A 19046-nucleotide genomic window follows, 5' to 3' on the forward strand; every position below is an offset into this window, starting at 1 on the left:
CTGTTGTTCTTCCCGGGTCTCTTCCAGGCCCCTCTCGCGGTGGAACCCCCTCTGGCGGCAATGTTCTCCTGTCTGGTGGTACCGTTAAAGTAAGTTTTAAGTGTAAAATTAACTTTTATTGATTTCTATTAAGAATTTGATTTAAACTATTGGCACCATTTACTAAATTTAAAAAGAAATTAATTCAAGTAATGATACATATCTGAAAGCTGTCAGTACAAAAAAATGAAAAGCTTTGAGTGATAGATTTCCATTTCAATAGGAAATGATAAGTGTTACTGCACACATCTACAGTTCTTACCATTGGGCCAATTGGTAGACTGTGAAGAATAGAGAAGAGATTGAGGTTGTGAATGGTTATAGCTTGCTTGGCTCCACAATCCACATTCTTGACACCAGCAGTCAGAAAATAAAAAGATGAATTTCTAGAGTATTGAGAAGCAAAGATGTCCGTCTAGAGACTAAGGTGCACCTGATCCAGGCCATGGTCTTTGTAATTACTTGCTATGTATGCATTAGAGAGCTGTACAATGACTAAGGGTGCCAGAGGAAAAATCAATGCCTTTGAGTTGTGCTGGAGTCTTGAACATATCATGGACTGCCAAGTAAACAAGTTTGTCTTGGAGAGGATGAAACAAAGTTTGTCCTTAGAGGCCAGGATTTTGAAGCTCTGCTCACTTGCTTTGGGCATGTGGCCAAGAGGGACCAATTTTTGGAGAAGGACATTATTCTTGGAAGGGTGAAAGAAAAGTGTGGGAGAGAAAAGCCTCACGTGAGATAGATTGATACAGTAACTAGGTGTATTGAGAGTCAGTGAGATTGACTCAGGACAGGACAGGCTTTAGAGTTGTTGCATATAGGGTCTCTATGAGTAGGAGATGACACCATAACACATTACAATAACAAAAACAACATATTCACTAATTGGCCACTGTTCGTAAGTTATAAGTTTGTGTTCAATTACAATTTATCACTCTCAGATATTTATACTTCTCGGTGTTTGCAAAAACCTTATGTAGAACTTTGTTGTTGTATTTGTATTCTATTGAGTGGGACCAACTCATCATTGACCATCCAGCAGGTTTTCAGAGGCAGTTAACTGCATGGGAGAATGCCCATCCTTCTCTCTTGCAGCAGTTGGTGGATGTTAATTGCACACCTTTAGGATAACAGCGCAGTTTCTCACCACTAGGCGAGGCAACTCTTATTAACCTTTAAGTTATTCCTTAGAAATGAAGGAAGCTCTGGTGGTCTAATCATACGGAGTAGTTGTGCTAATCCAAAGACAGGCTCTCTTTGGTGGTTTAAATCCACGAGGTCAGCTATGAGTGAGGTCCGATTCAGTGACAAAGAGTTTAGTTTTATTAATAAAAGCAATTGTTGTCTATAGCAGAATTTTATGGTAGAGAGAGATAAGGAAGCACTCATGTCTGTATAACATCCCTTATCAAGTAACCACAGACGATTCTCCTCTTAATTAGGAACTTTGAATCTAGCAGACATTAATTCACTTATACAAGTTTCATGGGAAAAAATGATTTGGACATGTTGCACTCCTACTATAATTAGTGTTAACTACTGCTTGTAAACAAACAATGCCACCAAAACAAGTACATTTTATGAGATTTTCTTAAACTATCTGCTTGTGAAGTAGTCAACATAACAACTATATTTCCTTTTTGTTATCATGGTTTTCAGCATATAAAAACTATTTACAGTGGTGACAAACTCATTTATTCTTTCCAACACCTATACATAGAACATTAAATAGGGAGATTGGAATAAAAGAATTTTATTAAAAGGAAGCAGGCACTTTTGACATTGGCACAAATATGAAAACAAAAATCATTACATATTTTTTCTTATTAAGCATATCTTAATACTACATTTTATTTTTTTAATTGAATTTTATTAGTTTTAATGAACATTTACAGAGATTTTGGGTTTTCATTTATTCATTGTTGCACTGTTAATACTACATTTTAGAAGTACTATCATGACTATTATAAACTTCCACTCCTGAGATTGGGAAGTAAAAGATTTTTAAATAAGCAAAGGTAAAAGACGCGATTTTCCTAGGTAGAAGGTTGCACTTGTGTATCAGCATTCTCAGATAGCAATTTTCTTTTATTTTTCACATACCAAATTTTTCACTAGGGGTTTCATTGCTAATTACTCATCAGGCAATGGATGGCTCTCAAATATGCTGCTAGCATGCTTAAATATATGAAATGTTCAGCTAAAAGGTACTCGGTAATAAGTAAAACTTAACACTAACTTCCCTCTCTTAAAGTACAAACATAGAGACAAAACGAATCTTGTGTATCACTTTTGATATAAATATCAATTCAAGTATTTCTTTTGAAATGATGTTTGTAAAACAAAATTAACCACATATTTAAATACATTTTTTGAATGGCAGAATATTCATTGAATATCCTTTGTTTTAATCATTCCTAGATTATAAAGAACACAATCTATCTTGAGTTCACATCATGTGTTTGATAATTCATGATTTCTTACTCACAAGCTTAAGTAATCATTTAGAAAAAAAAAACCATATTAACATCAAATGCATGAAGGACATTTCTCTACTTCTTATTTTGAAGAAAAACCTCAACAAGAATATTTTATTTTAAAAGTGCTATGTTCCAATGAAGGTATGAACTGCACATTAGTCTTCTGTACTTAATTTTCAGATGCATCCAATATATATAAGATGTTCACTGAGTTTTCACATGATGTGGAGTTGTATCATAATAGTCTTGAAAATGAATTCCCTTAGACATTGTTATCTTCATTATAGCACCATTCAAAGCATCATCTTCAATAAGGGTTATTAATCCATTGGCAATCATTGAAGGGCTAAAAAGAAAAGAAACATTGATACTGTGAAACTTAAGAATGAGTCACATTTTTTTTTATTTGCAATGCCAGAAATAAAAATATTTAGAGATCTACAAATTACATTAAAACAGAACATCTGAATTACAGTGGGTGATACATTCTAAAGTGTATTCCAGATCTAGCATGATTCTAGATAAATTATGTTTTGTAATTCCAGTCGTATTTCATTTCCGTGTGCTTCACTTTATCATTTTACAGATACTGCATTTTTTTTTATTAATAGACATTTACAGAAATTTTGGATTTCCATTCATTCACTGCCACACGTTTCTCCCTGCCCACCCCTCCCCACCAGTTTGCTCCCCTCTCCGAAAAGAAAAAGATTTAAAAAAGTCCTTCATTGGTATACAATTCCCCCATTTCTTCCGCCCCACCCCCCACCCTGAGTACACTTCTCTATGCAACCTTAATTCTGGATTCCTGTTCTAACCATAATAATCATATATCGCCTCTAATCTGTTCTTTCCCTCATCTGTTTCAATACAGTATACATAATTTATCCAATTTTTTCTCAGTTTTACCCCAACCCTGATGTCAGACACATTCTACAACAGTGGCACCATACAGTATTTGTCCTTTTGTGACTGAGATATTTCACTAGATACTGCACTTTCTTTTTCTTCACAAAGCCTTGGCTTGTGGCAACCGTGTGTCCAGTAAGTCTGTGGGTGCCATTTTTCTAATAGCATGGTTCATTTCTAAAAGTCTGGTAATTCTCACAAGATTTCAAGCTTTCATAATTTTGTTCCATGCTAAGGAAGAATGAGGCATACTTAAATTCATTTCAATTTTTTTTTTAATTTTATACTGGTTTACTTACAAAATTCATGTACATTGCTTTCCACACTGGATCTTTCCCTTTTCCTTTACTGACCTCTCCATCCACCCATCATACTGTGGAACCTTATGATTTAGTTGCCCCTTCCGCCCATTCTCACTCCCGCCTTAGATCCACATATTCATTCTACGGTAATGATCATATACAGAATTTGTCTTTATGAGACCGAGTTTGTTCACTTAAAATAACGCTCTTAAGTACCTCCCAACTTAAGCAGTAATTGACAAAGTCATTGTTCCTGTGTAATACATAGTGTTCCACTGTGTAAATGTGCTCTGATTTCTTCTCAATCTATTCAATTGTGGTTGGACATCTGGGCTGTTTTCATGTTCTTCCTGTGATGAATAATACTGCTATGAACTTTGGTGTATAAGTCTCTACCCTGACAAAATGAGAATTGAGGCACAGAGACTTGTATACCAATGTTAAATTGTTTTCTTAAGATTTTGTTTACAGAGAAATGTATGCCATTAAGCTATTGTTATTGCCAATTTATATTCAGTTGTAGTTATTAACAAAATTGCATGATGACTTTCATAGTAGATTTCATGTTAATCAGTTATTTTACAAAGGTACATATTAATATTTTATATTGAGAAAATTCTTTTCTTCATCTTTGTCATATGTATTAACAGTATGATAAAGATTTAGACTTATTCGATAGAAATGTTTGTGTAGAAATAGAAAACATTAAATTGTTGCTGTTGTCAGGTGCCATCAAGTTAACTATGCTATAGCAGCCATATGAAAAACAGATCTGAATTTCTTCCTATCTTGTGCTAACCTTACAATCTCTGACACACTCAAGCCAATTGTTGTAGTCACTGTGTCAATCCACCCTATTAAGGGTCTTCTTGTCTTTTTCCATCCCCCACCTTTCCAAACATGATGTCCTCATCAAGGAATATCCTTTCCCAGCAACAGGCCCAAGGTATGTGAAATGAAGCTTCACCACCCTTGCCTTCAAGGAGCACTCTGGTTGCATCTTATCCAAGGTATATCTATATTCTTTTGGCAGTCCACAGGATATTCAGTACTTTTCTCTAACAACATAGTTCAAAGGCATCAATTTTTCTTCTGTCATCCTTATTCGTTCTCCAGCTCCCAACAGCACAGTGACTGAAAAAACCATGCTATGAGTCAAGCACATATTGGTCCTCAAACTAACATCATTGCTCTTCAGTTGTTTGGAGAGGTCCCTGACTACAGACTTTCTCAGTGTAGTAAGCCTCCGGATCTCCTAACTGATGGCAACAACCATACTGATTATGGATCCAAGTAAGATGAAGTTGTTGACAGTTTCAATCTTTTTTCAATCTATTACGACGCCACCTATTGGTCCAGGGGTAAAATTGTTGCTTTCTTGATGCTATGATCTATATTGAATACTGCATTATGCAGTATGCATTATCGCTAACACTTATTGGTCTATGCTCTTGAGTTAAGTTTCACCTCATAGAGACTCCTTTTGGCAGAGCACAATGGCCCAGTAGAGTTTTTTTAGGTTGTAACCTACTTTTTGTTATGTGCCATCAAATTGCCAATAACTTATAGTGACTCTATGGACAATGGCTCTGAACCATGCCCTATCTTGAGCCAGTCTCACTGACTCCAACACAACTAAATCCAGTAATCATGTCAATCCATATCCTTCAGGGTCTCCCTCTCCTGCACTGTCTCTCCACCCTTCTAAGCATAATGTTCTTCTCCAAGGACTGGTTCCTCTTGGCCACATGTCCAATGTATGTGAGATGGAGCTACAAAATCCTTGCATCCAACGAGAAACTTGATTTCACCCTCTCAAAGACAGAGTTATTTGTTCTCTTGGTGGTCTGCAATATGTACAATATTCTTTTTCAGCACCACAATTCAAAGGCATCAATTCTTCTGTCATCCTGAGACGTTTTCCAGCTCTCTGAGGCATACATAGCAAATAATTGTGATGACCGTACTGGGATCAGGTGCATTTTAGTCTCTAGACTGACATCATTGCTCTTTAGCACTTTGGAGAGGTCCATGAAAGCACACTTCCTCAGTGCAATTCATCTTTTGATTTCCTGATTGTTGGTGAAGAGTGTTGATTGTGGAATCAAGGAAGCTGAAATTGTTAACAACCTCAATCTCTTCTCCATCTACCATGATTCTATCATTTGGCACATAGGTAAGGATCTTTGAAATCTTCTTAATGTTAAGCTGCAATCCACATTGAAGATTACAGTTGTTGACCTTCTGCAGCAAACACTTCAGGTCCTTCTTTGTTTGGGCAAGCAAGGTTGTATCAGCTGTATAATGCAGTCTGGTGATGATTCTTCTCTAATCCTGATGCCACATTCCTCTGCATTAAGCCCAGCTTCCCAAATGATCTGTTCTGCAGATTGAAATGGTATGGAGAAAGGACATATCCCTTTCCTAATTTTCCTATACAGTGTTGGTTGCTCTGTTTCATGACTGCCTCCTGGTCCAAGTACAGATTTCCCATGAACACTAACATGTGTTCTGGGATTCTCATTCTTCTCAAAGTTAGCCACTATTTGTTGTGATCTACACAGTCAAAATGCCTTTGCACAGTCAATGAAACACAATTAGCCATTCTTCTGGTACTCTTTGCTTTCAAACAAGATCCATCTAACATTGGCACTATGTCTCTAGTGCCACAGCTTCTTCTAAACCCAGCTTGTATTTCTGGTAGTTCTCTGTTAATGTATTGCTAACAATTATTTTTTTAAATTATCTTCTTAAGAGGAACAAATTGCTAGGTCTTTTTCTTACCAACTTTTTTGGTTGGCAGATTAACACGTACCTGCTCCATGAGCACTTATTACCAAAACCTAGTGCCACTCACAGAGACTCTTCATCAGGTTTCTAAGAGTGTAAATCTTTACCAGAGGAGATTGTCTTTCTCCCAGACAGCAGATTGTTACACTGCTTAGTGTAGTTTAGTAACAGTGCCACAACTTAACACTCTACACCACCTGTTGTTCTATACCATCGAGGCAAACTGGCCCACAGCTGATGCTCCAGTGGATTTTCAGAAGCAGTTAATCACATGGGAGACTGCCCAGCCTTCTCCTGTGGAGCAGCTGGTGGCCTTAGAGGGTGTGCCTTCGAGATTACAGTGCAGTTATTTGCCACTAGGCCACCAGAGCTAGATCTAGTATTTACCAAACAAGCAAATAAAACAACTAACCAACTGCCATGGAGTAGATTCTGACTCATAGCAACCGCGCAGGAGAGACAACTTCCTCAAATATTAATCTTTCTGACCCTTCTTTCTTCCATAGATCAACTGATAGGTTTGAACTGCTGACCACTACAGTTAGCAATTAAGCACTTAACCACTACTTTACCAGAGCTCCTGTATCAGATTTTCATTATTCACCAGTTTTTGCTTTAAGTATCATACATATGTCATCTTTTTGGTTCCTTTCAATGTTACTAAATTTCAGTATTATCTCCACTTTACATATTGAGGAAATTGAGAAACCAAGAGTCTGGTAAGAGATTAGTGGGTAAAGAGTTGATAAGAGAGGCCTACTGGGTAAAGAGAGAGCTGTCTTGGCCTTGTGGTAAGAAGCTGTGCTGCAATCCCAAAGGCATGCAGTTCAAATCCACCAGCTGCTCTGCAGAAAAAAGATGGGCAATGTCCTCCCATGGGATTAAGTGCCACTAGAAACCCAGTAGAGGGTCAGCAATAGGTCAGTTCTCACTCAACAATACACAAGAAAAACACTGGGTAAAGAGTTGGTCTCTCAGTCCAAAGGTGGGTGTTTTGAATCCACCAGCTGTGCCGTGGGATAATGGGATAAGGATGAGCGCTCTCCTCCCATGAGATATATAGTCTCTGAAAATCTGCTGGTGGGTCAGCTATGAGTTTGTTCTGACTCAACATATAACAACAACAGAGGTTGATGAATCAATTAATGGTCACTGGTGAAGACAGACTGGCTGATTTCTTTGACATTCTATGAGTGAAATTGCACTTTGACATTCCTAACTGTTCTCCAACAGTGTTAATCAAATGTATGTGTTGCAAGAATACATGTATCTTATGAAAATTGTTAAAGTCTGGGGCCATATAAAATTTCACAAGAGTGTATTTTAATACTGCATGAATCTAATTCAGATATCAAGATTATCATTGCCCTCAAATGTGACTAAAAAAGATAATTTTCTTTTTCCCAATCTGATTACAGCTAGGATATTAGTAAATCATTGCTTAAATTTCAAACAAAAATTCAGGATATGTAAACATACTCAATTTAGAAATGCGAAGAAAAATTTCCGTTACAATGCTTGCTAATCCAAAACAATGAAATTCAAATTTAAAAGTTTACTTTTTTCACCTTATTGCTTGTGTGTAGTTTATCATTCTATTCCATCAAGTGAAGAAAAAGAAATATAGTGTTACTTACTCCAAAATTCCATAGTTTTTCATCATATCCTTGATGTGATCTGTGTATTCTATATATTGTCCCATATTTTCTTCTTTTTCAATGGATTTGAGGATAGGTGTATTAACAAAGCCCGGGCAGATGGCATTCATTCTCACACCACTGTTCATGAGATTAGCAGCCATCTGTCAATTAGAAGAAGAATGTTGAAGGTTTAAGCAGTTTAATAAATGTACAACATAAGGCAAACTGATAATTAAAGCTATTTCAATATCGCGGATATAGATATCCTTCCAACTCCACAGCAATAACAATGCCAGGGCTAATTGGAAAGCAGAAAGAAAGTAAAAGAAAACAAAGCTAAAGTGCCAAATTTAGCAAAACTAATTTTTAAAATATCAGTTATATTGGATAACCCCTGGAAAGTAATAATTTATCAATGTTGTCTTTATCTTACTATCCAGCACAGTATTAACTGAACTATGTGAAAATCTGAAGCTAAAAAATAGGTTTAGAATTAAGTCTCAAGTTTACTTTTAAAGTTTGGAAACATATAACAAAGAATATTTTCTTTAAAAACACTATCAGTAGAAATTTTTAGGGATGTCATGCTTGGGAGGGTGGAAAGTTATTCGGTAAACTGTTGTAAAAACTATGTCATTAAATAATCCTCAACAACACTACACCATCAGAAAAAGAACATATATTTTCAGGCTGGCATTCTTTGACTTTAGGTTAAAGATTTTTTTAATCTTCACTTAAAGGTAAAATAACTTTGCAGTTTTATAATTTTAATATAAAAGCTGACATTTAAGATTTATTCTGCTTTGTAAAACCTTTGAGTTCACAAAAGCTAAATTTAAAAAAAATTATTTTTGTCAAGTAAACAGAAATTTCCAATCCATTAGAACGATGAGTTTCAGTTTATCATTTTTTTAACTTTAGTATTTAACAATCACATATCTACTTTAACTATCCTTCAGTAGTTCATCTGTTAATATTACTTTTTCCATCTCCTATGCTCCTTTTACATCGGGATGGATGTGTCAGAGGCAGTGAGATTGGCACAGGAAAGAGCAGGGTTTAGGGCTGTTGTACATAAGGTCGCTGTGAGTCGCAAGCGACTCGACGGCACATAACAACAACAACAACAATGCTCCTTTATCTGATCTCAGCTGTTGCAGAGGCCTCTCAACTCTCCCTTCTGCTTCTCCACTTGTTCTCTAGTACATTATCCAAATAACAGCTAACATGATCTTCTGAAAACAAAAACTGGCCTTTTAACTCCTGTGTTTAAGAAACCCATTGATGTCTGCACTTAGAAGGAAATCTAATTCACGACCCTGGCACACAAGCCTTTTTTTGACCCTGCAATACATGCCTTTTATGATCTGGGCCTTTTTCTATTTCTACTTATCTGACTCGGGATACTACATGTTCGTAAGCACTATACAGGCTTCACTCCAGCACTCTACGGATACATCATCCCATAAACACTCTGGGCAGTAAACCATTGCCCCACCCCTCTCTCTAAGTTCTTGTAGTTTACTCTCATCAACGCTGTATTAAGTAACATCTGGAATATACTGCATGTTACGTTTATAGACTGCATAGTTGATAATTTATAAATTTGGAGCTAAATTAAAAACGAAAGTCTATCTCCTTATTATAATGTTATCCTTAGGGTTTCCGCCTCCAATAACACATCTATATTTAGAATAGATTTTACTTTAAAATTATTACTTATCTGGTCATTTATGGGACCTAAAAATTATGTATTATAATAAAAAAATTAGTAGTATTTTTCTAGCTTTGAATAAACTCATTAAATCCAGAATTCATTTCCTTCTAAGTGATAAAACTCACGTCTCAAACAAAGACAGAGAAGTAAAGGGAGATTGGGAGACGGTAATAGGCTCACCGCAGCTGAGCGTGTGAATCCAATGATGCCATGCTTTGAAGCACAATAAACAGGCTGTTGTGCAACAGGCATGAGCCCTGAAACAAATAAGCAAACAAACAAGAAAAAAAATTAAAACCATTTAAATAATTTTATAAATAAACTAAACAAAACTATATCCAATAACTACCCTTTGGATAATTAATGTATCCACATATCAATGCTGGAGAATGACATAATCGCTTAAATATAGTGATAATTCAAATGATCACTAGAAACTTTGTAAAACCAGGCTTGGCTCAAATTACTCTTTCCCTCTGCTGTGTTATACAGGATGTATTGGAGGTAAATTATGGCTAAGAAGAGAGCCAAGTTATTAAGCATGTTTTTTCTTTTAAGAGAATTTAATATTCTTCAACACACAAAACAAATCATCTTTAAATAAAATAAATCTACATCTAAGTACAATTTTAAATTTTAAATCTGTCTTCTACATTTTTTTATGTAGTTTAAGAGCTGGAAGATTAGTATGTCTGCATCATGAGTTAATAATGCTGTACTTCATCATTCTCAGTCTGGATCCAATGATGCCACTAAAGGAACATTAACTTCTTTTGATGTTGCTTTACAGTAAATGCCTGGGTCAACTCAACTTATGACTTGAGGGGAGGAAAAAACCAAACAGGACCTATGGTTCTATTTTATATTTATGTCACAACAGCAGATTTCAAACAATTTTACAATTTGGTTTAATTGTGCACATAGATACATGAATAAGGTTTTAATAATATGATGAAAGTTATGGCCTAGATTAAACTAGCGTTATAATATGTAGAACATATTTTTTCTCTCCTGTCTCTGAGCTCAGTCCTAAACTTCCAAACAGAAACAAAATGAGAAAATTCTACCTCCCTATCACTGTATAGCTTATTTATCACACTTGACAATTTCCTATCTAAACATCACTCAAATTTTAACTAGTGTCATTTTGCTATTTCATGATTTTAAATAATTTTCTGGACACAACATGCTTTAATGTCTCTTTTTTTAAAAAAAATAATGATTTCTCTGAGTCAAGAAACAGTGGTCCCTAATTACTGTAATGTTATTAATATCAAATGTCATGCTAATAACATGAGATCATTCTGCTGAGGCATACTATCTCCACCCAGCTAACTAGTCTCAGAACGTCACCAGTAAGTTGGGCACATGGTGCCAAAGTTCAGCAATAAATGTTGGCCTTAACCACTCCCTAGGTGCCTGCCAGGTCTCAATTTATAAAGTATGTTTTCTCAAGAGCAGTTTAAGTCCTTGAGGTTGGTAGATCACACTACTGTGTCCACCCAGTGATCTCAAAATATTATGTTGGTTCTCCTTTTGTTTTGTTTTAGGTTGCATAAAACGTGTTAATTAATTTATCAAGTGTCAGTCAACAAGAATTTATGATGGCGCCATAGTGTACATAGGTGTTTCAGGAGCACAACATTCATCAAATAAATAAATAAATGTAGCAAGATGTTGCTTTTTCTGGTTCTAAGTTCCTGCTTTACTCTTTTTAAATGTTTGTGAGACAAAAGTAGTGGTTACAGGGTAGTGTTGCTACTGCATGAAATTTTGTGTGCCTTAGCCAGAGATAAGCTGGGTGACACAGCCACAACAAACATATAGTCACTGTTCATAAATTTTGCAAAGATGAACTTGGCATTAATTTTTGCAACATTAGTAGGAGGTGCTGAACTTTTGAACCCAAGCTGGCTCTAAGTGTTACAGAAGTGAAATAAAGATGGTTTTGATGACTTTGCTAAGAAGCAAGAACAAATTAAAGAATTTCCTTTAAAGGTGCAATTGCAATGACTACCAGAATAGGAAAGAGCTTTCTTGTAAAAACAATCCTTGGTTTTATGGATATTGTTTTAACACTAGAATAGTATTTTCACTGCACGGTCAACACTCTTGGCACCAGTAGCCAGGAAATAAAAAAACGTATTGCGATGGGAAAGTCTGTGGTTAGGGACCTCTCCAAAATACTCAAGAGCAACAGTGTCTCTCTGGAGACTAAGGTCTGCCTGATACAGGCCATGGTTTTTGCAATCACTTGTTATGCATCAGAGAGTTGGACAATGACTAGGGAGGATACAAGGAAAATTGACGCCTTTGAGCTGTGGTGCTGGAGAAGAGTATTGAATGTACCATGGGCTGCCAAGAAAACAAACAGATTATTCCTAGAGAGGATTAAACCAGGCTGCTCCTTGGAGGCAAGGATTCTGGGGCTTCGTCTGACATACTTTGGACATGTTGTAGAGAGAGACAGGTCTTTAGAGAGGGACATCATGCTGGGTCGACAGCGCAGAAGGGGAAGGCCTTCTATGAGGTGGATCGATTCAGTAACTGGGGTACTCGGGATGGGTTTGTCAGAGGCAATGAGATTGGCACAGGATAGAGCACGGTTTAGGGCTGTTGTACATAGGGTCGGTATGAGTCGCAAATGACTCGATGGAACATAACAACAACAACAACAACAATAACATTCTGCAAAATGTTTAGCCTTGCATTGCCTCACTCTTTGTTTCATGTTAGATCAAGACTGCATAAATCAATTATAGGCAGTTGTAAATTAAACTTCCTATTTTGCTTTTTTTCCCCCTGAAAAATTTTAATAAAGTATACTTTGTGAAAAGTATACAGGTTCAAATTGTCTTCCTGTCAAACATTCTTCTAGGTGGTATATAGCACTGGTCTGTGCATTGCTGTACAGAGGTAACTCGTAGTTGCTGTGATGCTGAAGACTGTGACAGTGATGTGCCAACCGTGGTAATGGGCACCTATGGTGGACAGTGTTGGCTGGAGCTTCCCGACTAAATCAAGCCTGGAAGCAGGAGCGGCATCCACTTCCAAAATGGCTTGCCTCTGGAAACTCTATGTACGAACAGTGCTCAGGCTGTTCAGTCATAGGGTCGCTATGAGTCGTCTACGACTCGACGGCATTAAACAACAACAACAACATACTTTGTGACACAGTTGTTATTCTTGTTGAGTACGAATGAGTCAGAATCAACCCATAGTTGACTCTCCAATTGGTTTTCAGAGGCAGTTAATCACACAGGAGAGGACTGCACATCTTTCTCCCAGAGAGCTTCTGGTGGATTCAAACTGCATGTCTTCAGGATTGCAGCACAGATTCTTACCACTAGGGCCACCAGAGCTCTTTTGTGACACAGTAAATGGTATGTATTTCAAGTGTAAATGTCATGAATTTTAACCCATGCTAAATATGTTGAATAAAAGTGTGATGCCACAATCATAATCAAGGTAATAAGCATATCTATAACTTCAAGTTTCTATGTGCCTTTTCAAAAGAGTAACACAACAAAACCTCTCCCATCTTCCTGCTCCTATTGTTAATCTCCCAGAGATTTCCCTTCTGTCATCACAAAATAGCAACAGTGTCTATACTCTTATACAGACGTAAAAGGAATCTCATTCTTTTTTGTCTGACTTGTTGGACTTAGAATAATTATTCGTGATAAATCCATGTTATGATGTGTATCAAGAGCCTATGTCATTTTCCTTTATATGGTGACTACTATTCTGTTTTATCTTGTAGCTCTTAGGTGCTGTCGAGTCTAGTACGACACAGCATAGTATGTTCATAGCAACCCTATGAACAACATCTGAATCCTGTTCTATCTGCATCCTTATTATCCCTGAAACACTTGAGACATTGCTGCAGTGACTGTATAAATCTATCTGTATGAGGGTCTTCCTCTCTTTTGCTGACGCCTCACCTTTCCAAGCATGATGTCCTTTTCTAAGGAATAGACTTTCCTAACAACATGCTCAGAGTAAGTGAGATAAAGCTTCACCATCCTTGCCTCGAAGAAATGCTCTGGCTGCATTTTCTCCAAAGCATATCTCTCTTCATTCTTTTGTAAGTCCGTAGGATATTCAATACTCTTCTCTAACATCACATTGATTCTTTTTCTGTAACCCTTATTCATTGCCCAGCTATCAAATGCATAGCAGATGTTTGGAAAGACCGGGGCTTGACTCGGTCTCACTTTAGTCTTTAAACTGATATTACTGCTCTTGAAGACTTTGGGATTTCTCTGACGTCAGTCTCTCCTGACTATTGGTGCCAAGGGTGTTGAAAAATGTTCTACAGCTGCTCAGGTCAACAAATGATAGCTGCTCACCAACTACTGGGCTAAATATAAAAAATTCACCTCGAAAAACTCACTGTAATAGAATCAGAACTAATTCATAGCGGAGCTTCCTGCAGGTTTCTGGGACTGTACGTCACAAGCCGGAGATGCCCCATCTTTCTCCCTTGAAGATGATGGTGGATTTGAACTGCCTTGTAGGTATAGATTTTGGTTTACCAGTGCAAATTGCTATGGATTGTGCCACCAGAGTTTCCTAAATATAGAGAACCATTTAAAATACCTAAAGTTACATATTAACATAAGTATCTTCTTATGTTAACTTTCTAAATAACCTAAGTCATTTCAAAAAGCAAATATATTTTCCAATTAGTTCTTATATCCTAATATCTTTCCTAACCATATTTTTAAGTATTACCCTTAATTTCTTCATCCAATAAAAGGCAAAATTCCCAGGAAGATTTTTAGTAAGTAAGGAAACCCACTTGGACAGGGAAATTTATTCTGAATTAGCATGTACCTCAAAATATACATAAGCCATGTAAAATGAACCTTATGTATGTGCTAAAAAACCCCTAAAGCTGGTAAAATAAGCTGAGACTCTATGATAGCTTGATCTAAGCAGTTGTGATATAAAGCAAGAAACAGAATCTCTCACATTTTTTATAACCAAAAACTGAAAGTGTCTATTTTTGGACATATTTTTGTCCTTAGCCACTACTTCTTTAATATAACAGAAAAAAGAGAAGTGGTGAGAATCTATTTATCTATGTTCATGTAAAATGCTGACTGAAAAAACCAATGGACTTCCTCTTCATTTTGTGGATTTTTCCACAACATACAACAGTTTATTTGATTCCAGTTGTCCTCTTTTCTCCTGTTTGGCATTGCTAAGCCATATTTAAAAAAATAACAGTGATAGAGTTTCATAAAACAGAAATATTTTCAATAACAAAAACTTTTCCATAATTTTCAGTAATTTCCAATAATTGTTAATTTTCATAAAGTTGTTTCTTGTCCTTCATCCACCTAAGTGTTCTTTTTCTGCTATAAATACAGACAGTTTTCCCTGTGATCAGAGGAAAAGGTGACTTCGCTCCTAAAATGACCTTTCTATGCAAATTATTGTTGTTAACAACTTTAGGGTTTGTCCCCCACTATTGAGGCTTTTTATGTCCCATTGAGTTTCCATTTCCTGATTTTCAGATATAAGTCACTTGACCTTTCTTCTTCCACTGTCTTAGTCGCTGTCTTAGTCTGGACACTTCACTGAAACCTGCTCAGCATCGTGGTAACTCTTAAGCCTTAGCTGAAAGACAAGCATTGTTGGGCTTCACACCACAGAAGGAAAGACTTCTCTGACTAATCTACCACTATACCCAACAGGAAGATTTTGACATTTTCTACATATATTATATGTAAGCATGAATAAACACATGATTAATAGAAGATAAAAGCCCGTGTAGAAGAGTCCATGTGATGAACAATGATCAGAGCATTTGGGATACTGTAGATTGGCGCACACCCTGTCTTTATATGCTAAGGAACCACTCATCACTCTATATATAGTTTTCTGTTTGTTACACTTACTAAATGCATGTGATACTCCCTGTACGTCAGGGTTATTACTCACTAACTTCTCTGCCCAAACCAGTGTGTTAACTTAAAGTATTCCTGTGACAATGAAGGACTACAAATGAATCTATCCAAGAGATCAAGAGCATAGACTGTGGTTGAATTAAGTATTACCCACACCTCTTTCTTCAATACAGCCAATAGTAAAAAGAGTGGTTAAAGTAAAAATGGATAGAGAAAAATCTATGAGCAAAGAAGATATTGAAAACAGAGGACGTGAACATTACCAATGCTTTGAATCTCCTAACTTCTCAGACAACTTTCGTTCTTTGAGCTTTTCCTATATGCCATGACTTCAAGAGAGTAAAATTGTTAATATCTTTGCTGAGGAAATGGTTAACAGTGAAGGGCCCTTTTTTATCTTACTCCACTAAAACAGTAACCTGATTTTGTATAGAAACAATCTTATTGTGGGAAAATAGAGGCTCTCAAATACAATATAAAGCAGAAATACTAATTTTAATATTGTTTATGATATGAAATCATGATAGTGAAAAGCAAGTTTATGGATGGGAGAGAAGTAGCAAGGATTGCTACTGTCCAGATTGGTCACTGGTCATAAGGGAATAACAGAAAAGCGCTAGATATAGAGGTCACAGATTATGTGAAGGGAGGGTGTTGAGCACAAATTTTCAACATGCATTTTGATTTTAGTTGTTGTCTAGTCAACTCCAACTCATAATGACCTCATGTGTACAGAGCAGCGTTTTGAATTGTGCTTCACAATATTTTCATAGTTGTGATCTTTTGGACATAGACTGTTATACTTTGCTGCTGAAGCCCCTCTGGGCTAGTAATTAAGCAGCTTAATCAATTATGACACCCAGGAAAACCTAAAATTTAGAGGGTATCAAATCAAGAAGAATGGGCAACAATGAACTTCAGTTACTTGACCTTTTTAAAGGGCTATTCTGTGTGTTGGGACAGGTAGTGGAAGGAGAAACAATTTGGAATGCTATGAAATTCACAAATTGGTACAGTAACAGCACCAGAAAGGTAGCTTAAAACAAAAATTCCCTGAATTTTTATGCATTCACTGTTTTATCAGCATAACTAGAGAAAGACCAATACATGGCTCCAAATATTTAGAATTAACAACCAGGAGTGAGCACTGTGGTAATGCATGCTCTTAGCCAAGAAAGACAAATGGTATCACATTATAAGGCCTTAAATTGTTCTTCTCAATGGCAACTTGTCCTTTTTGAGACTATGATAAACTCCTCAATATTTCCAATATTTCACTAAGCATGTCAAATGCAGGTCAAGAGTTTAAAGTCTTATGGAAATTTTAATAATAAAGCCATGGGAATGAAACTGTGCCATGAGACTAGAGAAACACCCTTAATTTAACTCATTTATTTAAGTCACAATGTTTCAGACAAAACTGATAATCTAACAATTAATAGTATTGTGTCCTGTGTTAGGCTGGTTGTGTTTGAACTCCATGTCAGACTCTTATTTGCTGAGTAAACTTGGGAAACATTTAAACTCTCCTGCCTCAGTTTCCTCACCTGGAAAACTGGAGGTGACTGAATATACTTCATAATGTTACTGTGATGGCTGAACGAGTTCATGCATGAACAGCATTCTCAAATAGTGCCAAATATACAGTAAGCGTTTACTTTGTTGTCAACTATCATGGAGATGGAATCAACTTATAGCCAAACTTACAGCATGTTTTTAGGGGCAGTTAATCACACAGGAGATCACAAGATTCCAACTTGATGATATACCCAACTTTTTCCTATGGAGCAGCTGGTAGATCCAGCTGTGTTGGTAACACAACTCCTTACCACTAGCCACCATAGCTTCCTAGTGCTTGATACAGATAAGTACATATAAATACATGCAAGTTGTTATCAGATAAAAAATAATATTACAATGCATTTTCCTCTAATTAATGCTTTTTTGGGGTAAGCAAGCTTTTCTCTTACGGTATAGTGCCACTCCAGAGTCTCAAATTTGTCATATCCTGACTCATTTCAAATCTCCCAAGAATAAAATCTGCGTCTCCAGTAACACAAAAACAACGTGTACCCACAGGTTCTCCAAGCTTTACTAGCTTTCTTTCTTTACTGCACAAAATATATGGAATTATTGTTTGATCACCACTAAAAGCTATACAGTTTTTGGTATAATGTTGTTGTTGTATTGTTAAGTGCCGTCAAGTAGTAGACGACTCATAGCGACCCTATGAATGATAGACCTGAACACTTGTATAACTTTCATCGTGTTTATAGAGTAGCTACATAAATACATAAATAGATCCCAATGTGTCTGTAAGAAATTAAAAGATGAAAGCCTATTTCTGAGGAAATGAGATATTAGTCTATCTTTGAGAACTTCTAGAAAACCCTTCTTTAAATCCCTATTGGTAGCAAGGTTAGAGATCTCTGTGTGTTTCAATCGTTTGTGCATGACTAAAAGTTGGTAACGTGAACACCCCCTGAACACCCCCTACAGCACTGTTTAAAAAGTATAGAAGAAAGATCTCGATATCTGTGTCAACAAAGATTACAGCCAAGAAAATACTATAGAATAGTTCTGGAATATGGGATTGCCAAGAGTTAGAATCAACTTGTGGCTTAGTGGTAATGAGTTATATTGGCAATGCAAAAGAATGAGGTTCAAACCCACAAGCTGCTCTGCAGGGAGGAACACATGACATCACCTGCTGTGTGATTAATTGCGTCTGAAAACCTGATGGAGGGACAATGATGATGGATAGGTTCCAACTTGATGACAACAACAACAACAACAACATCCTAAGATGAAATTAATTCAAGAACAACGAGTATATTTGGTTGGTTGGTTTGGCTTGGCGGGTTTACAGATTTTTGCATTATTAAAATAATCATAAATCATTTAAAATTTTCTCCTAGAATTTGAAAAGTAAAGTTATTTGACTAACTTACTAAAAAAAAAAGAAAAAGAAAAAGGCCTACCAAATGTATATAGCTGCTATTGAGTAATATTACATCAGATCATAGAAAATCATATTATTCTGAATGAATAATAGTTTTGGATTTTATGCTGTAAGAAAGAATTAATTTCTACTTAAAAACATTCTGCCCACAGATACACAATCATATTACATTTCCAAGGCTCTCTTAGATGAGCTATGAGATCAAGCTCTATGCCAATTACAATGGCTCAACATTAAATATTTGAGCTAATGACAAGATGAAATATTTAGGAACAAATATAACTAGAGA

General features: G+C 36.3%; 1 protein-coding gene across 3 annotated transcripts in view; it reads right to left on the minus strand.

Moving 5' to 3' along the window:
• Positions 1–2610: 2610 nt before the first annotated feature.
• LOC102847127 (15-hydroxyprostaglandin dehydrogenase [NAD(+)]-like) overlaps positions 2611–19046 on the minus strand; it is a 40725-nt gene continuing 24289 nt past the window's right edge. The window contains exons 5-7 of one of the 3 annotated variants that reach the window (XM_006882216.1): positions 10058–10134; positions 8158–8321; positions 2611–2865 (exon numbers count right to left, since the gene is read on the minus strand). In XM_006882216.1, the coding sequence (XP_006882278.1) occupies positions 2724–2865; positions 8158–8321; positions 10058–10134 (383 nt within the window). In that variant the 3' untranslated portion in view covers positions 2611–2723. The remainder of the gene's footprint in view (positions 2866–8157; positions 8322–10057; positions 10135–19046) is intronic. The other 2 variants (XM_006882217.1, XM_006882218.1) reach the window with 2 other exon arrangements.

Source organism: Elephantulus edwardii, unplaced genomic scaffold (assembly GCF_000299155.1).
Source record: "Elephantulus edwardii isolate Elephantulus edwardi_28Jun2011 unplaced genomic scaffold, EleEdw1.0 scaffold00018, whole genome shotgun sequence".
In the NCBI taxonomy this organism is placed as follows: domain Eukaryota; kingdom Metazoa; phylum Chordata; class Mammalia; order Macroscelidea; family Macroscelididae; genus Elephantulus; species Elephantulus edwardii.